General features: G+C 25.1%; 3 protein-coding genes across 3 annotated transcripts; 2 read left to right on the top strand and 1 right to left on the bottom strand.

Annotated features, from left to right (window-relative positions):
• Window positions 1–5,561: 5,561 nt before the first annotated feature.
• On the top strand, window positions 5,562–12,754 carry fwd (phosphatidylinositol 4-kinase beta fwd). The gene is made up of 12 exons (XM_011505471.1): window positions 5,562–5,801; window positions 5,998–6,282; window positions 6,682–7,211; window positions 7,679–7,796; window positions 7,872–8,006; window positions 8,083–8,237; window positions 8,510–8,640; window positions 8,729–8,959; window positions 9,346–9,642; window positions 10,029–10,405; window positions 11,222–11,694; window positions 12,328–12,754. Exons 1-12 carry the CDS (start codon window positions 5,617–5,619, stop codon window positions 12,513–12,515), a joined length of 3,105 nt encoding a protein of 1,034 aa, XP_011503773.1. The 5' UTR covers window positions 5,562–5,616; the 3' UTR covers window positions 12,516–12,754.
• A 2,068-nt stretch (window positions 12,755–14,822) lies between these two features.
• Window positions 14,823–16,425, bottom strand: LOC105366866 (protein ST7 homolog). Its single transcript, XM_011505457.1, has one exon. It carries the CDS (start codon window positions 16,371–16,373, stop codon window positions 14,823–14,825), a length of 1,551 nt encoding a protein of 516 aa, XP_011503759.1. The 5' UTR covers window positions 16,374–16,425.
• Window positions 16,426–18,489: 2,064 nt separating this feature from the next.
• Window positions 18,490–20,153, top strand: LOC105366856 (RAB6A-GEF complex partner protein 2). Its single transcript, XM_011505446.1, has 6 exons — window positions 18,490–18,641; window positions 18,734–18,855; window positions 18,968–19,075; window positions 19,161–19,310; window positions 19,394–19,503; window positions 19,576–20,153. The coding sequence occupies exons 1-6, from the start codon at window positions 18,520–18,522 to the stop codon at window positions 20,101–20,103; spliced, it is 1,140 nt and encodes a 379-aa protein (XP_011503748.1). The 5' UTR covers window positions 18,490–18,519; the 3' UTR covers window positions 20,104–20,153.
• Window positions 20,154–22,777: the final 2,624 nt, after the last annotated feature.

The raw sequence follows: 22,777 nt of genomic DNA, 5'->3' as shown, positions 1-22,777 counted from the left end.
GTGGTTGATTGATATTTTGTGAATATCTTGAAGAGGTTGTTATGCACATGCTTACAGTCTAAAAATTCGATACGCTAAGTAATGAAGGAAAAAAATAAATAAAATAAATTGGGTAGAAGTCATGGATGTGTTTATAGTCAAATGTTCAGTGTCGATATCAATGGGATAGTGTTTCTTGGCAGTCGATAATTGGGAAAAGGACTGGAGGGTGCGACGTCCTATAACACGGCCCTGAGCTCTGAGCTGTGGCGTCACTGGATTTTAATTATATAGTTGACGGCCGAGGGAGTCGTTGATTCGTAGTAAATGTTGGCAGTCTTGGTTCCCGTCTCCCCCACCTAAAAATCAACGTCCAGGGGCGCAGACTCGAATTGTGGCGGTCATGATAGCAGCAGTAACTTCTATGAGTCGCAGTTATAGACGATACTATGGTGGTCGATCATAGGCGAGCGCGCGAATTACGATCGCCGTGAAACTTCTGCAGTTATCGAGTTGTATGTAGTGCAATTTTAGACGGTGATTAAGAGAAAGGGAAATATTGAAGTTGAGCACCAGTTCAGTTGAGTGATGGCGTCTGCCAGTTTATTGCACGCGACGACCTAAGTAATTTGTGAAGAAGAGAGAGTGAGAGTACAATTAAGCAAGCTCTCTCTGGTACGTCATTGACAGGAACGACGCCGCGGTGCCCCGCATGTGGCCGCTTGTTTGTATATTTTATACGTGTACTGCTAGCATTATTTATTCTGTGTGTGTCGTGTGACTCCCTGTGTTGTTGAGCATTCCACGGAAGAAAAAAGGAAAGTGCGCACGCAAAAAAGAAAGAAACGCAAAAGCAGAAGCAACAGAAAGAGTTAATACGGCAAACGGGAGTACGTCTATGAGAAGAGGGGATAGTCCGTCAGCCATTTCCACCTCCCGTGTCTCTATTAGAGTGCTTATTACGCAGAATCATAGGAATCTTTGCTTTAGTGAAAGAGTCTTTACTGCCTGGAGGTACGATTAACGTAACAAGGCTAAAGGATGATAAAAGATCGGTTAAAGAAAAATGATCCTGTGATATTTCAGTTGCAATTTAATTTTTGGTTCCGTTTTTCCATACCTAACTTTTTTCTTTATCCTTTCAACATGCGTGTTGAATAAGTACGCTACATCATATACATAGTGTACGTACCATCTTGAAGCAGCGTGTGAAACGGATGTATAAAGCTACCGAGGTGAGTGTAAAATTCTTTATTTTATAAAGTACTTTACTTTACGCTTAATCGTAGTTATTCTTTCATGGAGCATGCCCTTCGGTTCGTTCTTGTGTTTCTCGTGTACCGCGCCCCTTAATTTCGCGCTTGCGTGATACATACTGCAAGTCTATGGGAGAAGTCGGGAGTATATAACCTTTTTTCCTTTTCTTTTTTTTCATCCTTTAAGATACTGAGGTGCAAGATTGATTTCGCCGAGTTGTGCTTGTCGTTATTGCTTTTCCAATATTAGCATTCCTAGTATAGGCTATGGTTTTAAATCTCAAAGAATAGAGCGTCGAAAAAAAGAAAAAATCATAGTTTTGAATGGCAGGGATTGGCATTCAGCTGTCAACCTCAAGAGGCAATTAATGTGTGACGCCGTTACGATGGGTGTGTCGTCTACCGTTGACAAAATGTAGAAACTGGTACCACACACAATAATGTACAAACGCGCGCGCGCGCGCGTAATAGAGGAGAATATTGTAGATGATAATTTGTATTCATGGTCCTTCAACTTTTCTAGAATTTATGTTCACTATAACATTAAATGCGTTAATTGAAAAGCTGTTATAATATCATATGCATGCGCGTGAATGTTCATACGTCGGGGTTTGACGAAATTCCGTAATATACTCTTGTAGCTCATTGACAATTGAGTATATTGGGTCGTTGACCATTGTGGTTGTATTTGCGCATCCGTACATGCAGTATATAAACACATGACTGTGCGTTTACAACCACATTGCAAATAATTTATCTGTTGATCGCAATGCAAGAACGGAATGCAGTCACTATCGTAGTGTAGCCTACATTCTCTTGACTTGTTGGTAAGCTACAGCGCGATAGAAAGTGAAAGAGAGAGAGAGAGAGAGAGAGAGAGAGAGAGAGAGGGAGAGAGAGAAATTCAAATTGTAAATGGTGAGCAAACTTTCACGTCCTGTTGCCATTTTTATTCAATGATTTTTGTTGCTTTCTCAATGTCCTTCACTTAATATCTCTCTCGTTCTCTCGTTCGTGTACACTCATGTTTGTGTGGATACGGCCGTACAATATACGCGAATTTACCTTTGCAGGCGATACGAGTATATTTTTTTTGTATTTTAGTTGACCTCCAATTTTCTGTCTTATCCAACAAATTGTATATATATATATATATATATATATATATATATATATATGTAGAATAAATGCACGCGAAGATTTAAGGGATGCTCTTCGGGTTATTAAAATTGTAGTTATAATTTTCATGTCGAAATGGATACTATGAATAACATAACTAATATCTTCAAAGCATTTTTCTATTACGGCACGTTGAGCTTAGTGCATGTAAATTTTAAGAATATTTTTATTTTAGATTCATTATGCAGAATCGGTAGGGCGTATTATCTTATGAATTTAATTAATTTATGCTGTATATATATAACGTGTGATTAATCAAAGAATTTTATGGTTCTTCTATGAGAATTATCTACGCTGTATTAACAAATTAAAAAATAATTAATTGAAAGGAAAATTTTCGGGTAATTTATCTTCCCTATATATAGGTTCAAAAATAACGATTGAAAAAAAAATATAAAACAATTTTATTTTGGTATTTTATATTTAGTTTCTTATAAAAACTAAAAATATTCATATCAAAACAAGGAAAACATTTATATACTTTAAATTCATGTACATCTAATTAGTAATTTTAAATATAAAGCATAAAAACTTTTATTATATTCCAATTTTTATTGTATAAAGTGATTTTTTCAAATACAGAAGTTTATTATTATATGAAATGGTTATAAATAACATTATAAATATTTTATTAAAAATCATTAAATAGGTTAAAAAATTATTTTCAATTGCTCTTTTTTGTAGGCAAAATAATAGTAAATAGAGGCCCATGTATAATTTGATATTAATTTTTGGAAATTGTAATTCTAATGTAAAAGAGCAAGGAAAGTCTTCTACAGTTATCTGTTAGGAAGTTTTTTTTTTATTTAATATATTTGTCAATAAAAAAAGATAAAAATAAGATTAATTTATTTTTCATCTACATTTAAAAATGATCTTTTATTATTTTTTTATCTATCATTAAACTAAAATAAAAATAATTTTTTAAATATTTTGTATATTTTTTAAAATATTGTTTTTTAATATAAAAATTTATATAATTTTCTTAATATTTCTTATTTTGGAGGAAATAAAATCATTGACAAACCAAAATTAACTATTATATTTTGAATGTAATATGTAATGTGATCAAAATAATTAAAAATGTACATTTGAAAAGTGTAAAAAATTCATTGTTCTAATTATCTATTTCTTCTTCGAGTTATAATTGTGCAAAATATGACCTCTATTTCAATGAGTGATTTTTCAAAAGTTATAGTTCATTTAACACATATAATTTATAAGTTTTCAAAATTTTGGAATGTAATTGAGTATTTGTATTAATAGCTTTAAAAGCTATTCGTGATAAGGTATTTTTAATAATTATTTTGAAAAGAACTAATTATCACTTTCTAAAGCCACATACATCTTTTTCTATAAGACTTCTATAAAACGTTTTTATATTATATATATATATATATATATATATAGTCAATGTAAATATTTATGTACTTTATTAAAACAAAAATTGAATATTTGCTTATTTGTTTTAAGAGCCTTTATAACTTATTTTATAAATTAAAATCGAATAATTCAAACATTGCAATATTTCATTGGAATGATTTCTAGGCACGTGTTTCTAATGATGTATCTATTATAGATACGTTCTTTCCTTATTACTTCTAGGAAATAATTTATTTTCTTGATGACTATTAAAATTGAGTGTTGAAATCATACAGTTAGTAATTTATGCCTTCGTTTTATTTTATTTACATTTTATTAGCTTTATTTAAAATTTTATTATCCATTAAAATAGGTTAGATAATTATTTTTATGTTTTTTTAATTAGATTTTATATTAATATGTATTGACTATGTTTATTATTATTTATATATTTTTTGCCAATATAAAAATATTTTTCATTAATATTTTAAATTACCAAAATAATATATTATATAATATAATGTTTTTAAAATTAATTTTTTTTTAATCTTATGCAGTCCCATTCAATTCTATTAAAATTCTTAATTAATATTTATTTATTTTGAATGTGTCATCCTTTATACATTTATCTCATATTTATCTTTACATTCATAGGTTTGCTTACTTTTTGTTTACATAAAATATTTTTTATATTATATTATTGTACAAATAAAAATAGATATTATTTCAATTTTGTTGCAATGAATTTAAACGATAACAGTATATTGCTCAGGAGTAAAGTTTTTTCAATTGTAGAATGGTAGGTAATTACAATATTTTAAGTTTATCTTATGAATATTATATTATGTTTTAATATTATGTATTTAAAACTAAATTTTAAAAAATCTGTAACAAGATAATTTATGAAGAAAATAATGTGAAAAATGATAATTTTATATAAGATGAATAAATTCACTTTTCTCATCGATATCAATTTTTAATTGTTATAAAGATTTTTATAAAAATATTTAAAAGTACATTTAAACATACTGTAATACTAAAAATACATTACAAATATACGGATCAAAGAAACTGAAATATATAGATTAAGTTAATAAGTATTGCTTGAGTATTAAAAAGAAAGAATTATCTACCAACAATTATTTTAATGCGAAGATAAAATGATTCAACACTTATTAATAAGTTTTGTGTTTAAAAGGTAGAGAAACTAACATCTTACATATGTAATTGTAAAATTTAAGAAAAGTACTAATGTTTAAATACTTACATTACGACTAATTTAATTATTTTTATTTTTGTTGTTTTCTTTTTTTAAATTGACTATTGTAATAAAATATTATTGCTTATAATTTAATAGTATTACTAATTTTATATTTCTAAATGAAAATGATTGACTTATATTGGCTTACTGTTCTATTTGTAAATTTTATTTGTTTTATAAATCGTAAAATTTAAGATGAATATACAATTTTAAATAAATTTAATGAACAGTACGATTTTAATGAAATTAATATTTTATTGAACAGTAGGAAATTGGTAAGATGAAACATTTTGGGAGAAGTTTTAAAATTAAAATTATTTTTCTTACATTTTATAATATTATAACGTATATATAATATAAAATAGTAATTTTTAAGTAAAATTAAATGAGTCAAAATAAATAATATTGCCAGTACATTTTCAATATTAAAGTCACTCCCTTGTTTTATTAACGATTTAGTTTAGTTTTATTTATCTTTTTTTTCTCTAATTTAGTTATATTTTTAATATAATTTTTTCAGATAATTCATCATGTATCTCAGATGACTATTGGTGAATTAAATGCTCATTAGGCTTTACTATGAGCGAGATAATAGCTGTGCCAGTGTCCAGTAGTGGACAAACTCGTCAAGAAAATGTTACACACTTGAAGAGACACAAATTAAGTGGATGCAATGTTCCACTTGTTCACGGCAGACCGAATCCACCGGTCATTACGCGCAATAGATTAACAGCGCATCAACGAAATCACAGTTTAGATTTTAGGTATGAGCTTGTTATTTGTTAAAATATGAAGTTGAATTAGAAGAATTAGTATACTTGTTTCCTGAAAATAATGTTTTATAGAAAAACTATTAACAATAACAAATTTTGCCTTATCCTATTATGGAATTGTAGATACAAGTATAAACATATATTTTAACGTCCCATTTCCAATACATTATTTATATTGTTAAACTAGGTCAATGGGTATCTTGTTACCACCTGTCCCTCAGGCAACTGTGACAACTTTAACATTACATCATAGAAATCGAAGTTTAGATTCTGCTTTACAACGAATTCCCGAAGTAGATATTATATCAAGTCCAGAATGCGAGATAAATACAACGCCAGCAACTAAATCTGTAACAAGTCATAAAAACCAAAGTAGGGAGCGCGATGATCTTGCTAGTTTGGGTTCTGACGATTCTGGAATATTGTGTGGCTCTGATAGTGGTTCTAGCGATACTGCAAATATTACAACAAGGTATTCATCTTAATATTTTAAATAATTATTTGTATTATTAATATATATATACATCTATTTTTTTTAATATTTTAAAAAATATATGTGTTTCAAAGTATTTTTAAATGTATTGTTTCAATTAGATAATTTAAAAATTTTTCAAATAGAATTCTTAAAGTTCTTTAAGCTAAACTCTTATAGTTTTTTTATTCGTTCGGATATGCCATTATAAATGTATTTAGAAGAAGCAATATATAAAAAGTTTATTTTATTATAAGAAAATTTTCGATGATGGTTTTCACGTATTTCGAATGTCTATATCAGAAACTTATAAGTATTTCTCAACATTCTAAAATATTGATCAAAATGCATCATTTGTAATTAAAAGATTTAATATTCTATTTTTATATATTCTTTCAGAGGGTCGAGCACAGATCACTTACACAGCAGGGAAAGCTTGGATTCATCATTATCACAAGTTGGAGATATAGATGTTGATGTTATTGATGGAGAACTTTGTAATCTATCAATATCTCCCGTACAGTTGATGATTGGTGAGTCTGTAGAAAACGATCAAGCAAATAGCGTTGGCTGCGATCCCAAGCAAAAGAAATACGAATGTGCGTCCAATGAATTGCAAAATATTTGCGATTATTCGGTCAAAGAAGTTCGCGATACAGAGTCTGGATCTTCAAATGTTCAGGGCACTTTGGACATCGCTGTGGTACCACGGGATCTGTCGGGTGCAGCAATGACGTTATGCTGTGGCACTGGACAACCAGAAGTATACACTGTGAAGAACGAGCCAAAAGTAAAGAGACAAGAGACTGTGCAGCCTAAACCTTCAGAAGGATACTTGCTTAGGTTATTTGAATGTCAAGTCTTTGACATGTCCATGGCCATATCTTATTTATTTAATTCAAAAGAGCCAGGTGTTCAGAGTTATTTGGGTGAGCATCAGTTTATTTATTAATGTTCTACGATTACAAATTTAGTGCATTATGTGTATTTAGAAAAGTATGTAAAAGCTAGAATTTGTTTCCTAAATCAATTTTTCTTTAATTTTTTTTGGTAAAATAAAATGCAAAACTCTGTACATTTCGATACTTTCACCATAAACAATTACTTTTTTCCTTATTTATTTATTTTTATAAAATTTATTGGTATTATGAATGTCCTCATTACTGTTTAATAATATTGTTTTTTTAATATACTTATATTTATTTAAATTTGAGTCAGCAGTAAAGAAAATTTTTTTACGAGTAACCTTTATTAACATCTTATTTTAATAAAAAAGTAATTAATTGTAATATAAAAGAATGCGTAATACATACTATAATATAAACGAATTCTAATTTGATTAAATATTTTTTTTATAAATAAAATTTTTTTTAATATTTGTATGTGAGATTTTCAGGTAATAAGTTATTTAGCTTTCCTGATAATGATGTGGACTTCTATTTACCACAGTTGGTTTTAATGTACATACAATTGCACGATCTTACAGAAGTTCTTTATCCATATCTTGTTCATAGGTATATTAAATAAAATAATACGAAATTATTTTATAAAATAATAATATTGTTTTATTACGTTTCTTTTTGTTTTAGGTGTAGGCATTCAGTAGATTTTTCATTAAAGTGTGCTTGGTTATTAGATGCATACAGTTCAGATGCTCATTTGCCATCAAAAAAGGAATCTCACGGGCCTAAGTTGAAAAATTTGATACTTTCAGATGAACTTAGGTAAAGAAAAAATGTATTTAATATTGAGAAAAATATTTATCGAAATTTTTATGAAATAAGATTTCAAATATTTTAGACCAAAAGGAAAGAATCGTCCTATTGGATTTCAAGTTCCGCTTGCATCTTCTTTATCTATCATTCAAACTGTACCATCTCCTAACAAAAAAACCCACCAAAGATCTCAATCTGATGCCACTGGCTTATTTCAAAGTCTGCGTCGTAGTCATTCCGGTAAATAATAATTTAAACAGTATTTTCAATAATAAATATCAATGTGAATTAATTGACTATAAGAACAATTTTTATTTGGATTTTTTAAGACATGCTTTTTAAGATATATGCCACTATTTTTATATTTATTATTTTGTGAATCCAAACAGGTATGTACTTAAATAATCGATTTGTGTTAATCCAAAATTGTTAATTTGTTTTAATATTTATTTGGATTATGTTTTTATATCATATTAATTAAAGTGTTAATGTTTATAAAATACATAATTTAGGTCCAGTAAATAGAATTTGTCTTGGAAACCTTAGTTCTGGTAGAGCTTTTAATAATGGATGTACTTGCTTTAATTCCTGCCAAGGAGTGGTAAATGATTTACGAGGTCAGAAGACTGATTGTATCTGCAATGTTAGTCTTTATCGTAATTAATTTTTACATAAAACTTTAATATTTATTCGTCTTCATTATTTATAATATAAAATTGTATAATTATTAGGCACCTCGACTCGCACCGGAGCTTGAGTTCATTCGGGCATTGATAACAATCGGAAAGCTGCTTGGAATAATACCTACAAAAGAAGGGAAAACTGTTCAACTTGTTGCCCAGCTCAATACATTGAATTTAAACCTTCCAGCAAGGGTGTGGATTCCGTTACATTCAACTGTACCTCATCACATTGTTAGAGTCCCGCCACAGTATGCAGCAGTATTGAATAGCAAAGATAAAGTAATAAATAATCGAATTTTATCAAATACCTTCATTCTTATTTACGTATAATAGTAATTTTTAAAGGGTTTCCGGAAATGATTTAATGTATACAATTTATCCAATTAAATATATTTATTTAAAGTAGTAAATATGTAAAATATTTATTTTAACATGATTAATTGTAGTTAGTGTTTTTCATGTTAAAATTATTTTAAAATTTATATTTTAATTATAAATTTGAATTCAAATTTTATTCATAAATATTTGTAATTTTTTTAATTCGTATAGTAATTATTTTCATAACATATAATTACTTAATTTAATTACTTAATTTGAAAAGTAATAAAAAGTGTTATGTAAAAAGTATTTATAGTACTATATTAATAACAGTAGATTGTTTGTAGGCTCCATATATAATATATGTAGAAGTTCTTGAAGTCGATGATTTGTATACATCACCAGTGCCAACTAAAATAATGGGAAGTTCATTACGACATACGAAATCCGAAGAAAATTTAACTGGTGGTGAATCATCAGATAAAACTAATGTGCCAAGTGAAGAGACTCAACAATCGTTACTATCTATGAAACAAACTTCAATTAAAACAAGCTACACAAAGAATCCTGACGTATCGTTTAACTTTATTGATGATGACCCCAACGACTGTTGGAGTCAAGAAGATGATGAAATTATGCAACAAGTAAATATGTGTATATTTTTTATTTTTTTCTGTTTATTAAAATCAAATTTCAAATGATTTTACATTATAAACTATGTACTCAGATGAAAATACCAATTTTAATTTATTAGAATAAGTTCCAAAGAAAATAAAAACAAATTAATTTAAATTTTCATACAGATATTTCCAAACAGATACTTATTTTCACATTAGATTAAAACAATAGAGAATACTGTAATGTAAATATAGAAAATTTATTTAAATTTTAAAATTCAAATTCATCAACTTGTAAAAGTAATGTTCCTAAAAGTATACTCTTCCCTATCATTTAAAATATTTATCATTGGATTAAAATGAAAACATTCTAAATAAGTTTGTAGCTCGTAACCAATAAATTTATCCTTTAGTATCTACAGTTTCATAAAACAAAGGATAGGGATACAATATCTCAGCTAAGCCAGGATTCATGTAATAGTCGTGAACCAGTTTTCACTCTTGGTGACGTCAAGAGGCGTTTAACTGAAATGGCAGCAGCACCGAAGGTTACCTTCAGTCATGATCCGGAAGATCCATCGGCTGCCGTGTTGAAAGAACCTTGGGAGCAAAAACAGAGGCGTATACGAACTTCGAGTCCTTATGGACACTTGGCTTCGTGGCGACTGCTTGCAGTGATTGTAAAATGTGGTGATGATCTACGTCAAGAATTGCTAGCATCTCAACTTCTCATGATGCTTCAAAAAGTTTGGCAGGAAGAATGTCTCCCTTTATGGCTGCGTCCATATAAGTAAATTATTAGTAATTCTTTACTACTAAATTCTATTGTGCATGCGAGTATGTGATATATAGCATGGGTACAATTATGGTGAATACAGTTGAGAGCATTTGTTATGAAAGTAGAAAGTCCAACTTCCATTTATGTAAAAGTACTTTATTAAAATTATTTGCATCTAATTTAGTATTTATTTATATTAACTTTTGCATTCTTTTTCAATTACATAATAGTTTACATAAAAATTAATATTAAAATTGAGTGGTCATTTAGAAGGTATTCTAAATTTTAATTAAAGAAAATAAAGATTCTTTTATAGAAATTAAATTATATTAATTATATTAATTTAAAATACTAAAAAAATACTAAAAAGAAAAAATAAATAAATAAATCTGTTACTATTATAATTTTTTTGTAGTTCACACAATTAATATTATTACTTTGTAACAAAAGATTATACAGAATTAATAGGAAGGATAGAATACTAATATGATATGTAATAAGATTATAAATTATTGTACAAATTTGTGTAATAAATAATTTTTCAATCTATTTGTAATGATGTATAAATTCAACTTTAAATTGTACAAATATTGAATAGTTTTTCACCTTCGATATCTGAAGAATTGTTTAATAATATTAAAATATTACGATTTCATTATGATAAAATATATATTTTTATTAATATATATTTTATTAATTATTAATAAATGTAATTAAATTATTTATCATATAAAAACTTAACATTAACACTATCATAAAATATATTTGAGAATTTTATATAACTTTAATAAGAATGATTCATAGTAATATATTCTTTTTCTATTTTAGAATTCTTTGTCTTTCAAATGACAGTGGACTTATCGAACCAATATTGAACACAGTTTCTCTCCATCAAGTAAAGAAGCATTGTCAGTTAACCTTACTTCAATATTTTGAAAGAGAATTTGGCTCTATCAATTCCGATGCTTTCCTTATTGCACAAAAGAATTTTGTTCAGAGTTGTGCGGCTTATTGTCTTGTTAGTTACTTAATTCAAGTAAAAGATCGTCACAATGGTAACATATTATTGCATAGTGATGGACACCTAATTCACATTGATTTTGGTTTTATTTTGTCAACATCGCCTCGAAATCTTGGCTTTGAAACAAGTCCGTTTAAATTGACTCCAGAATTCGTTGAAGTAATGGGCGGAAATCAGTCGAAGATGTATATAGAATTTAAGATGTTAATTTTACAAGGTTTAATAGCTGCAAGGAAACATATGGAGAAAATAGTGAATCTTGTTGAAATAATGGTATCAGGTTAGTAAATTTATTTTTTGTTATACATATTTCATAGGAATTTTAAAAGAATATACTGTTAGAATTTCTTTTGGAATGCAATTGCAATTAAAATTATTGTTCATATTTTAAAAAATTAGTTATGACAATTAATGTTACGATAATAAAAAAATAAAAATTATTTTTACAATAATAAATTACTTATCCAATATTTTCAGTTATTGATTCTGAATAAGGAAAACACATTCAAAATAACGTATTTAACGTTTTATTATAACATTTTTAAGAATTAACAATTCTTACAGATTAATAATTGAATCATTGAAGTATAGATAAATTATTTAAGAAGATAAATATTTAATACTTCTAATAATTTTCTAACATTAAATAATTGCTTTTAAAAATTTTTTTTTTGTATTTTTTGTTTGTAATTTTGATCAAAAGATACTTTAATTTAGTAATTATAATAAAAAATAATACAATTACAAAAATTACATAAATTTTTTATTTCGTGTATACATTCAATGGATATTAGTGTACAATTCTTTACGTTTTATTAAATTTTATTAAATATATCCGAAATAATTCATAAAATAAAAATATAGTTAGGCTTATATTTTAAGGATATAAAATAACATTTCCAATTATGTACAGGCTCTCAGTTGCCATGCTTTCGTAATGGTGGTGCATCTACAGTTCAAGGTTTAAAAAATAGATGTCATCTTACTTTAACAGAAGATCAGTTGCGTAAGCATGTTGATTATTTAGTAGAAGGAAGTCTCCATTCGTGGTCCACAAAACTTTATGATAGATATCAATACTTTGCAAATGGCACTCTTTAAGGGTTAATATCTGTGTACAAGTTATCTTACCGATTTTCACATCTGTCAAGATTTTCGTTAAAACAGATTGATTTACGTTTTGTAAATGTTTCGTCATAATTTCGAAGAGATATACTTTAAAGCATTCCAAAAGCCAAAAAGTTTTATTGATGTATATTGAATAGTGGGTGAAGACTGAAAATATTTAGTAATTCACGTGTCGCAATTTTAAACTTTTAAAAAAAGAATAAATTGTGAAAAACACTTCTGAAAAGTAAATTTCAAAATTTATTAGTAATAGGGCAATTAAATTGCCCTATACCAGTAATACATAAACCAGTAATACATACATAAACCATATACCAGTAATACAAAGTTTCGATGAAGGTATAGTGAAAAATTAATAGCAATAAATAAAATATATACATTTATGATCGTTTCAAAAAGCTTTCATTTTGTTACATAGTCCTTGATATGTATGAAATTAAATTGACGTTACAAGATTACAGATCTGATACAAGAATGTAAATCTGTAATATTGTATGAAATGCTATTGTTGTCAGAGTAATTTGTTGAAGGTGCCTTATAACTATAACATGAAAATGAGATCAAATAGAGTTAAAAATAAAGTCATAAGTGCAGTGGATTGAATTGATTATCATTGTAAAGATACCGATCCGTTATATGTACATATTCATAAATTAAAAAAAGATGTCACAAGTATGTAGTTATCATTCAGTAAAGAATAATTCAATGAGTATGTGAGAGCAGATGAAATGCAATGAATATCTTTAAAGATTAAGGGTATTTAAAATATGGAGACAAATACTCAAAATATTTCCTACTTTATATATGTATAAATACAAAAACATTACTGTTGCCATTTACAGTGAAAGTATAATTTCAATAAAGGTAACAGTGATTGACTGTAATAATTTTTCAAATTTAGTATCATAAATTTTTGTATGTTCTTAATACATAATTTCATAGTTGTAAACTCATAAGCGCTAAGAATGATAGTTATTTAATAAAGAAAATAAAAATTTCAAGAATGCGATTTTTCATTTTTGTGTATGTTTGAGCAATTAAATTAAGCTTTAAAGAAAAAACTTATTGTACATATATAATTGAAATTAATTGTTTAGTATGTAATTATAAATGAATGTGCTTCATTAAGCTTAATCATAGCTATGGGAGGAAAAGTTCAAGTTTACCGTTTCAAGAAGTTTTATTAAGCTTTCGTGACTTTAAAGTATCTTATCTTCTTTTCTTTTATCTTTGTTGTCTCATTGATGGATGGACAGGCCAGCAATGTTGTAAGAGTGTACAGATGGCTTTAAAACGAAAAAATATACTAAGGAGACACGTTCCTAGTTTTTGTAAATTGAAAAGTCTTCTCATAATGTTAATTTTGTTTCTTCATTATGTTTCTGGTCTGTCTTGTATTTTGCTTCATTACAAGCTATTAATGACATTAAGTACTAATAAATATAAATTATAAGAAATTTAATTTTTTCATTATTTTCATGTTTTATTCCTATATTATTTTGTAACATTTCTTTTGAAAAATTATTCATAAATTCTATATATGTATAAGAAAGAAAAACAAATTTTAGAAATAATATATTTTTTTTATTTTACATAATTAAAATTATTGTTATATAATGTGTATTTTAAACATTATTTTCAATATGTATTTTTCAATCAATTCTCACAATAAAAGTAAAGTTCGTGTAACAAATTAAGTGATTTAGACTATATGTATATTCTATTTTTATTTTTATATTGAATTTTATAATGTGAATACTTTCAATTTACTTAAATTATTTAGTAATTAAACAATTTTATAAATATTTTATTATATCCTCACAATCAATATAATATCTCTTATATCCTCATCATCTTGCTGAAAAAAATCGAATATAATATAAAATGTATATTTAGAAAGCATTAATAAAATTATATATTATCTTATTAAATAAAACTAACTTTAAATTAAGTACTATTAACGAGTATCAGAAAATAAACGAAAAAAAGTAGTTCTGTAAATATTGCATTAAATTTTCGAATTTTAAGATGTCAATAAATTACTGCTTTTTTTTTATATATAATATATCATGTATATGTAGTAACAGCATTAAATGGAATAAGTTTTTTAACAATAATCAATTTTTATCACCCTTAAATAATTTGAATATTTTTAAAAACATGATAAAGATATTGAAAATAATTTTAAAAAAATTTGAAAAATGACAATTAAATTTTTTAAAGAAAGTTGCAGATCAAAACACTTTTTCTGATAATTTATGCTACAAAAATTACCTTTTCTTATATTCTAGATAGTTGCTGCAGAAGATTCGAGGGTAAAACTCCTTCCAGTTTATCAAGGACATAGTGGAATGGTAATGAAAACCAAGCCAGCAGAGCTCTCGCAACAATTCCCATAGTATCAGGGTATTGATGCGTGAGTAATGCTACTAAGGCTGTGAAAGAACACAGTCCAGCAGTAAAAAGAATAAAGAAGGGTAGTTCTTTTTTTGGATAAACACTTACATCATGAAACGAGGGTAAAAGTTCACGATCTGCACATTCAGTACATGTAGGATAAGGATAAAATAAATGTCCCCTTTCTAGTGGATATGGTAGCAATCTGAAGGTTCCTTCCCATGTGCAATGTAAAAGATTCAATGCTCCTTCCATTTGTTTCCAATGAGGAAGGTGAAAGAAGGCATAAGCTATTGCCTCTGAATCTCCTCTTTTAAGCACATGTTCAGGTGGTAAAATTAATGGTTTCATTTCCAGCAGGTATTTTGGAACATGTGGATTGAACTCTACGGCTCTATGAATTGCCTCAACTGCTGACATTTCTGCAGTTGTTAATCCTCTTTTGCTTGCAATATCTGGAGAAAATTTGTCTGCAACTAGTCTTGCTTTCAATAGTGCTGCAGTATAACAAATTGTTGCTGATTTTGGCAAGCTTATATCGTCGTATTTGGCTAACACTGCTTGTACATCTGCATATGCTTGCATTTCTAAAAGTGTCTCTATTAAATTCTCGTGAATATTAAGAACATTCATTATTGGAGGTACTTCTTTAGTCAAATCTCTGAACATTTTAACAGCTTCTTTTAATTTACCTAGTTTTCTGGCAGACATTGCTAATCTTCTTTTTACATAAATTAAAACATTTGTATCCCTTCTATGAATGGCTTCAGCAATAGAACCTTGATGTTGAGTATTTTGAGATTTTCTATAATTATTTTCTGCTACCTTAAGAGCTTGTTTAAGAATTTTTTCAGCTTCTAATATAGTTGTTGCTTCTTCTTCAGCAAGCAAAATATAAGCAGGTGTGCAGTCTGAATTACGTTCTAAAGCACTACGAGCTGCTTTTATACGCACAACTGGATTGCGTTCTCTCCATGCAGTTTGCATAATTTCATATTCTGCTTTACCAGTATCACCTTCACAAGTAAAAAATGTTTGATGATCTTGAGCTGACAAATTCATATCATAATAAGTTAATGGTTCTTTATTTGTAGCCCAATAAAATCTTTGATATTCTGCTCCTCTAAATAAATTAATCGGATTACGCCAAACTTTACACTCAGGCACATTTTGTTGATTGGAAGAATTTGTATTACTTATATTTGAACTGTTATTATCAGATCCACTATCTCCACCACCAATCCATGGAGAAATATGATTTAAAGATACTTGTTCAATAAACGATGTGCCATATTTTCTAAAATACCACCATTCAAAAATTAAAATCAAACCTGATATAAGTGAAGATGTTCCTGTAAGAGCTACATAAAATTTTGGCGTTAATGTACTCAGGAACATTGTTGAATCCCACATACTTGTAAATAATAGAGCCATTTAGATACATAAAATTGTTTTTAAATCAAATGTAGTTTAATGCTTTTATCCACAAAAATGTATACCTGTAAACAATGCAATACAATTAAAACTAACAGTAAAATTCTTTAAATTTAATCATATTTTTTAAAAATAATTTTAAAAAATATTTAATGCATTCATGCAATCATGAAGAAATATAAATAAAAAAACTATATTTTTTACATACATTTATATCATATTTTTATCACTTTTTTTGGTTATTTCAATTTCATGTTTTAACATTTCCAAATAATTTTTTCGAAAATAGAAACTAACACATTAATAATCATTAATTAATAATTTAGAAACGTTATTTCAACTTCATTGAAAATACAAAATTGATGTACTAAACCTTTTTCTGATTAGTTTCGAAATCATGCTATTAAAGAGTATCATACACATTATAACCTGTGAAAGCGCCTAAAATTAAAATCATAAATTTATTTCATCATTTTAATATTTCATAAAAGTTTTCACGTATCAATAACAAACTTCTTTTACTAATAAAAATCAGGTTATTATATATAAGTATAATTTATCTTCATTGTAATTTACGAAATAAAAAATTTTTATTTCACTTTAATTATATTTTTTGTTATGGTTAATGATAAATACTTAAATTCTTAACTTAATAAACTTAACTTAATAAATATTTAAAATTTTATTTCTTAAATTTTATAAAAAAATAATATGTAAACTCAAATATTCTTTTAACAGTGTACTAAATTTTATTTTATAACGGGGGTATGTACACAAATTTCGAGAAAGGTAAGTAATAAAAATTGTTAAAAATACCAGAAAAAATTGATCAAATTTTCTAACTTATACATAAATTTTTTAATTACTCTGATTATTTATTTTGATTAGAAAACGAAAATTATGAGAAAAAAACTATAAAGTAGAATTATAATACAATTATTAACAAAATGCAAAATATAAGGAAAATATTTAAGGAATAAAGACAAAAATATGTAATGCAGCAAAAATTTATAATAATAAATATATCCTTTTCAAACAGGTAATTAGAGCTTGTTGATTTTCAGTTTTATAATTTAACAAGATCTATTAGAATTTGGAGATACAATGTAAAATTAATAAAGCTTAATATAATATAATAGTCTCTTTATAGTAAAAAAATAATAAAAAATGTATAACTTTTTTATTTAATATTTTTATTTTAATTCTTTATTTTTTTCAAATATGAAGATAACATTTAAATGACCAAAAAGTAATTTTTGTATTTATATTGAATTTTGTAAAAATATTTAATATTTTACTGCGATTCTGTAATTTTAATAACGTGATTTTTATTATCAATTTCATTAATTTTTGATGTCGATATAATCATTTTCATTAGTATTTTATTTATTTTTCATACCAGTTGTATTTTTCTACTTTTATTCTTCCTATTATTTTCGTATTTTTGTTTAAAATTGTTATTATTCTTATTTAACATATTAATATATTCATGAAATTTTCTATATAGGTATAAGTATAACATACATTTTATATTGTAAAATTATTCTCAAAATACTTGAATTATTTACTACATTAATATATCTTCTTATTTATTCAGCTTTTATGATCAATTTTAATGTAAAAAGATATAAATGTTATTATAATGATAGAAGTTGTTGAAATATATTTACGATGCGGGGAAAATTAATATTATTTATCAGTCTAATAATTACTCATGATAAAATATTATAAAAATATGGTTATATAGATAATTTTAATTGATGCCTAGAGATTAGCCATTTCATTTATAAAATATAATTTTTTTAATGAATTTCAAGTTAATATGGTTTTTTAAAATTAAAATATTTATCTTTAATTTTAATTTTTAATAATTTTATTCATTTCGATTTTAATATTTTTTTACAATAAATTATACAATTTTGATAAGTTTCATTAAATCTTGGTCTAATTGTAACGATGAATTACAGATTTCAATGTTTTCTATTTTTTTATGTAGTTTCGCCTCATTTTTTACCCCTCATGTCGTCGTTGTTTTCATACTAGTTTTGTGAAGAGGTTATGTGGATTCGATTTTATATTTATGATAGACAGGTTTTTGAAATTTTGAAGTAGAAATTATAATTTTTTTTTTATTATCTGTACTATAATGATTGATATTACAGCCAAATTAGTAAATGGATCGACATTCTTTACTAGTGAAACTATTGAATGTATGATTACATTTAGTTGCCCAAAAAATAAATCTCTTGAAAAGGCTCAAAGCAATGAGTTTGTTATTTTATATTTTATTGTTAATAATTATAGTTTATAAATAACATTTTCTAATTATAACATTTAATATATTTCCAATGTTTATTTAGAATTTCACATGAAAATCTTGCATGGGCTAGTGCTCAAATACATTGCCAATGTTCAATAAATGAAAAATATATAATTGCTGATAAAGTGAAAGCAAATTATAAACCAACTACAGTGAATACCAGTATGTTTCTTTTTGTAAAATATATTTATATTTTTAAATTTTATAAATTACATATATTTAAAAATAAAAGATTAATTATATTCTTATATTATCTATTTTATGAAAATAATAGATACAACATTTGCTCCATCATCTTGTGATAATGGACATGATGTATTAAATACAAAGCCAAAAATATTGTTTTGTGATTTAAAAATATTACCAGGAGAAAGTAAATCTTGTATGTCAAATTTCAAAAATTAATTTTGTTTGAAATAAAATTTAGTTTTATATTAATGAATTAATCATGTATTTATTAATTTTAGTTACATATAAAGAAATTATTCCAAATAATTCTCCTCCATCCTACAGAGGACAAGCTGTTAAGTATTCATATAAGATAAGTATAGGTACTCAACGTGTTAATTCACCAACTAAATTATTAAGAATACCTTTTAGAGTATTGTCTTTAAAAGGTATTAAATTCCATATTTCAAAAATGTATTATTTTCCAAAATGCAATTAAAATATTATGTTTAACAAACAATTATTATTTTAGAGATACCTGATGGACCTATTTGTAGTGATGGCGTTGATTTAAGTCCTAGCAATCCATTTTTGGAGACACCAAAGGAATCTCCTGTTGAACTTGCTATGCAATCACTTCAGGTAATAGCTTATATTTTTTATTAGAGAAATATATCGCAGAAATAGTCAAATTAAATATATTTCTCGTTACAGAATATAACAGCTAGGCGTAATCCAAATTTTTATAATATAACAAATGGCCGTGGTAGAGTTGTAAGATTTTGTCTTTTTAAAAATTCCTACAAGCTTGGTGAAGATATAGTTGGAACTTTTGATTTTTCAAATGCTACGGTATCTTGTACTCAAGTTTCTGTTACTCTTCAGTCAGAAGAGCACATAGTAGAGGATTTCAAGAGAGGAAAAGCTCTACCAGCATTAAGTAGCTTCAATAAGCATCATGAAGTTGTTATTGGATTTTTATGTACTCATTTAATGTTGCCAATTCCCTTTCATATAACACCAGAGTTTAGTAGTGAATTAGTTAATTTAAAGTGGAAATTGCATTTTGAATTTGTAACAACAATGAAACCTATAGAACATCCAAATGAAGAGACTCTAAGTTGGCAAGCACCTTCAAGTGTAGATGTTGAAACAATGGTTTGGGATCTGCCAGTACATATTTATTCAACAACAATCCCACCAAATATTACACCTTTAGTGCAAAATAGTATAGTTATGTAAAGAAATATTAATCTATTTTATAATTTGTATATAATTTTCTAATACAGCAATTTCTGAATACAAAAAATATTTAAAAGAAATATAAACTATATTTTTCAAAGCAAATCTATTAATTTTATGGAATACATGAATTAAATCATTTATAAAATGTGAAGTGAAGTGAATGTGAAGAAGTGCAAAATGTTAAATATAATAAATAAATTGTTAAATAATAAATCGTTAGCTTGTACATAATAATTAAATACAAATAAAAACTATTAAAATTATTTTCATAAGCAATATTAATGAAATTATAAAGGAGTAATATTTAAGAATGTTCATATAAAAGAATTTTCAATTTCATATAATCAAAATATTAGCAGGATATCTGCATTTAGGATTTTATCAAAATTTAATATATTCTAATTTTTTAAATTGACATTATTATATAGATATTATACACTTAAACTATATTATTTTAATTTATTATAAAAGTTTTTATGTATGTCCATCCATAATTATTGATTTTTTTAATCTTATGAAAGATAGTGACAAAATTGTAAAAACTTTCTCAAGTATAATGGCAAAATAAATAAAAAAGAAATACAAATTATACAAAAAATATGGTTATTCCATACTTAAGTGAAGTAATATAATTTAATCTTTGTAATAAAATTAAATTAAATAAAATTATATTATGTTCAATTATTATATTAATCATAAAATAAATGTAATTTTTAGTAATTAAGAATTATTATTATTTGAATTTCTAAGTCGAAATAAACAAATGATTGAATAGTGAAATTAGAAATTAGTTTACACATTTAATAAATTAGCAAAAATCGTTTTTTTGAACTACTATATAACTTTTATCTAGTAAATATTTACAAACTTCAAATTAATTTTATTAATTAACGATTTCACATTATAAAAGATATAAAAAATATATAAAAAAAAATTTTATTTTAGAATTAAATTATTGAAGAGATATTAAAAAACCAAGTGTTCTTAAAACAGTGACATTTAACTCAATATGTTTTTTTCAATAGATTTAAAATGAATCAAATTTATGAAAATTGAATTTCGACAATATTATTTGTACAATGCCTGAGTATTAATACATGACATTAAAAATATATTATTGTATAATATGAATTTATAAAAGCTTTGAGCAGCATGTTTTAATTATCAACAATTTTAATTTTGTTTTATTACTAAAAACAAGTATTCCATAGTCTGTTAAAGTCTATTATAATGTATTTTTATTTTGTGAAAAAAGGTGTATTATATATTTATAGTAATAAAAGTATATTTTATTTATACAAAATAATAAATTGTTTTGTTTACTTTAGTTTTATTTTAAATTCACAAAGTTGAGAAATTCCTTTTATTAATAATTCCATTAAAATACAAAATAAAAATATTTTTATATCTTAACATATATTAATAAATATTTTATGACATAAAAAATTTATTTTTATTAGAAATGATGTTTGATGAATTTGATGTTTTAAACGTTTAAATTTAAAATAATAATGACAACATATAACATGTAAGATATAATAATAGAATTTAAAATAAAATACAATATATATTTTATTATGAAAATAAATTTTAATAATATTTTAATAATTAATGTTAATATTAACAAATATTAGCAATAAACAATAAATTATTTCATGATCAATAAAGTTCGTTCACAATTATTAGCATATTAACATTGCAAAGGTTTAAGGAAGTATTGTCTTAACAAAGAAAAAAAAAATTTTTATGTTATGTTGTATAAATATATATTTTATTTAATTATTTTTTTACATTGCTTTGATTGCTTTTTTTATAATAACAAAATGATTAAATTCTATAAAAAATATTAAAATGAAATTAAAAAAATCTTTTTAATAACATATTTTTTAATATATAGTTTTGTCTGAAAATTAGACTATTTTAAATGTACGTAATTTTTTTTTAATTAGAGAATAATAAAAATAACAAAATAAATATTTAATTTATGTTTAAGAGACAGCTTTTGTAAATATTTTTTAAATTAAGAAATATATGTATTGTAATGATATATTAATATTTTTGTAATTTTTTATATTATTTAAAAATAACACTATACTGTTACTTATAACTCTATCTAATATAAATTAAATTGAATATGAAATCGAACAAAATTTGAATTCACGTACATTGTTGGAATGCTTCTACAATTTATTTTTTATATTACGCATTTATGATTTTTACCATTTACAATAAATTATAATTAAGGAATTTCAATAAAAAGTATATTTTCTTTTTTATAGTTTATTTTTACTGATACAAAATGTTGAAATGTTTTGACACTGAATATTTGATAAATAGATTACATTAACGTAAGTTGAACGATAGAGAACATAAATATAATTTTGAATACATTTTTTTCTAAAATAATGTGCAATCGATAGGGTATATTATTTCTAAAGATTAATGTATTACGTTGGAATTATCAATGATATCAATAAACCAGATATAGAATCAATGAATACGAGATTCTATAGTGGAATATTAAATTATTTCTAATACTTGATAAAAACAAAAGAAAATTTTTTTTAAAAAGCTATAATATTAATGTATTATAATATTATATGCTATAATATAATGAAGTAATTGAATATTTATTAGTATGATGATTAGTTTGTATCATTAAAATATTTTC

The sequence above is a fragment of the Ceratosolen solmsi genome, unplaced genomic scaffold (assembly GCF_000503995.2).
Source record: "Ceratosolen solmsi marchali unplaced genomic scaffold, CerSol_1.0 scaffold7, whole genome shotgun sequence".
NCBI classification, from domain to species: Eukaryota; Metazoa; Arthropoda; class Insecta; order Hymenoptera; family Agaonidae; genus Ceratosolen; species Ceratosolen solmsi.
Note: the sequence above shows the minus strand (reverse complement) of the source record. Positions and strands in the feature narration are given on the sequence as shown.

Bases quoted from the DNA above. Each gene is read 5' to 3' on its own strand.
- fwd (XM_011505471.1), top strand. From the start codon at position 5,617: ATGAGCGAGATAATAGCTGTGCCAGTGTCCAGTAGTGGACAAACTCGT. The intron at 10,406-11,221 runs GTAAATTATTAG...TTTCTATTTTAG, and splicing joins TTATGGCTGCGTCCATATAA to AATTCTTTGTCTTTCAAATG. The intron at 11,695-12,327 runs GTTAGTAAATTT...AATTATGTACAG, and splicing joins TGTTGAAATAATGGTATCAG to GCTCTCAGTTGCCATGCTTT.
- LOC105366866 (XM_011505457.1), bottom strand. From the start codon at position 16,373: ATGGCTCTATTATTTACAAGTATGTGGGATTCAACAATGTTCCTGAGT.
- LOC105366856 (XM_011505446.1), top strand. From the start codon at position 18,520: ATGATTGATATTACAGCCAAATTAGTAAATGGATCGACATTCTTTACT. The intron at 18,856-18,967 runs GTATGTTTCTTT...TGAAAATAATAG, and splicing joins ACCAACTACAGTGAATACCA to ATACAACATTTGCTCCATCA. The intron at 19,076-19,160 runs GTATGTCAAATT...TATTAATTTTAG, and splicing joins ACCAGGAGAAAGTAAATCTT to TTACATATAAAGAAATTATT.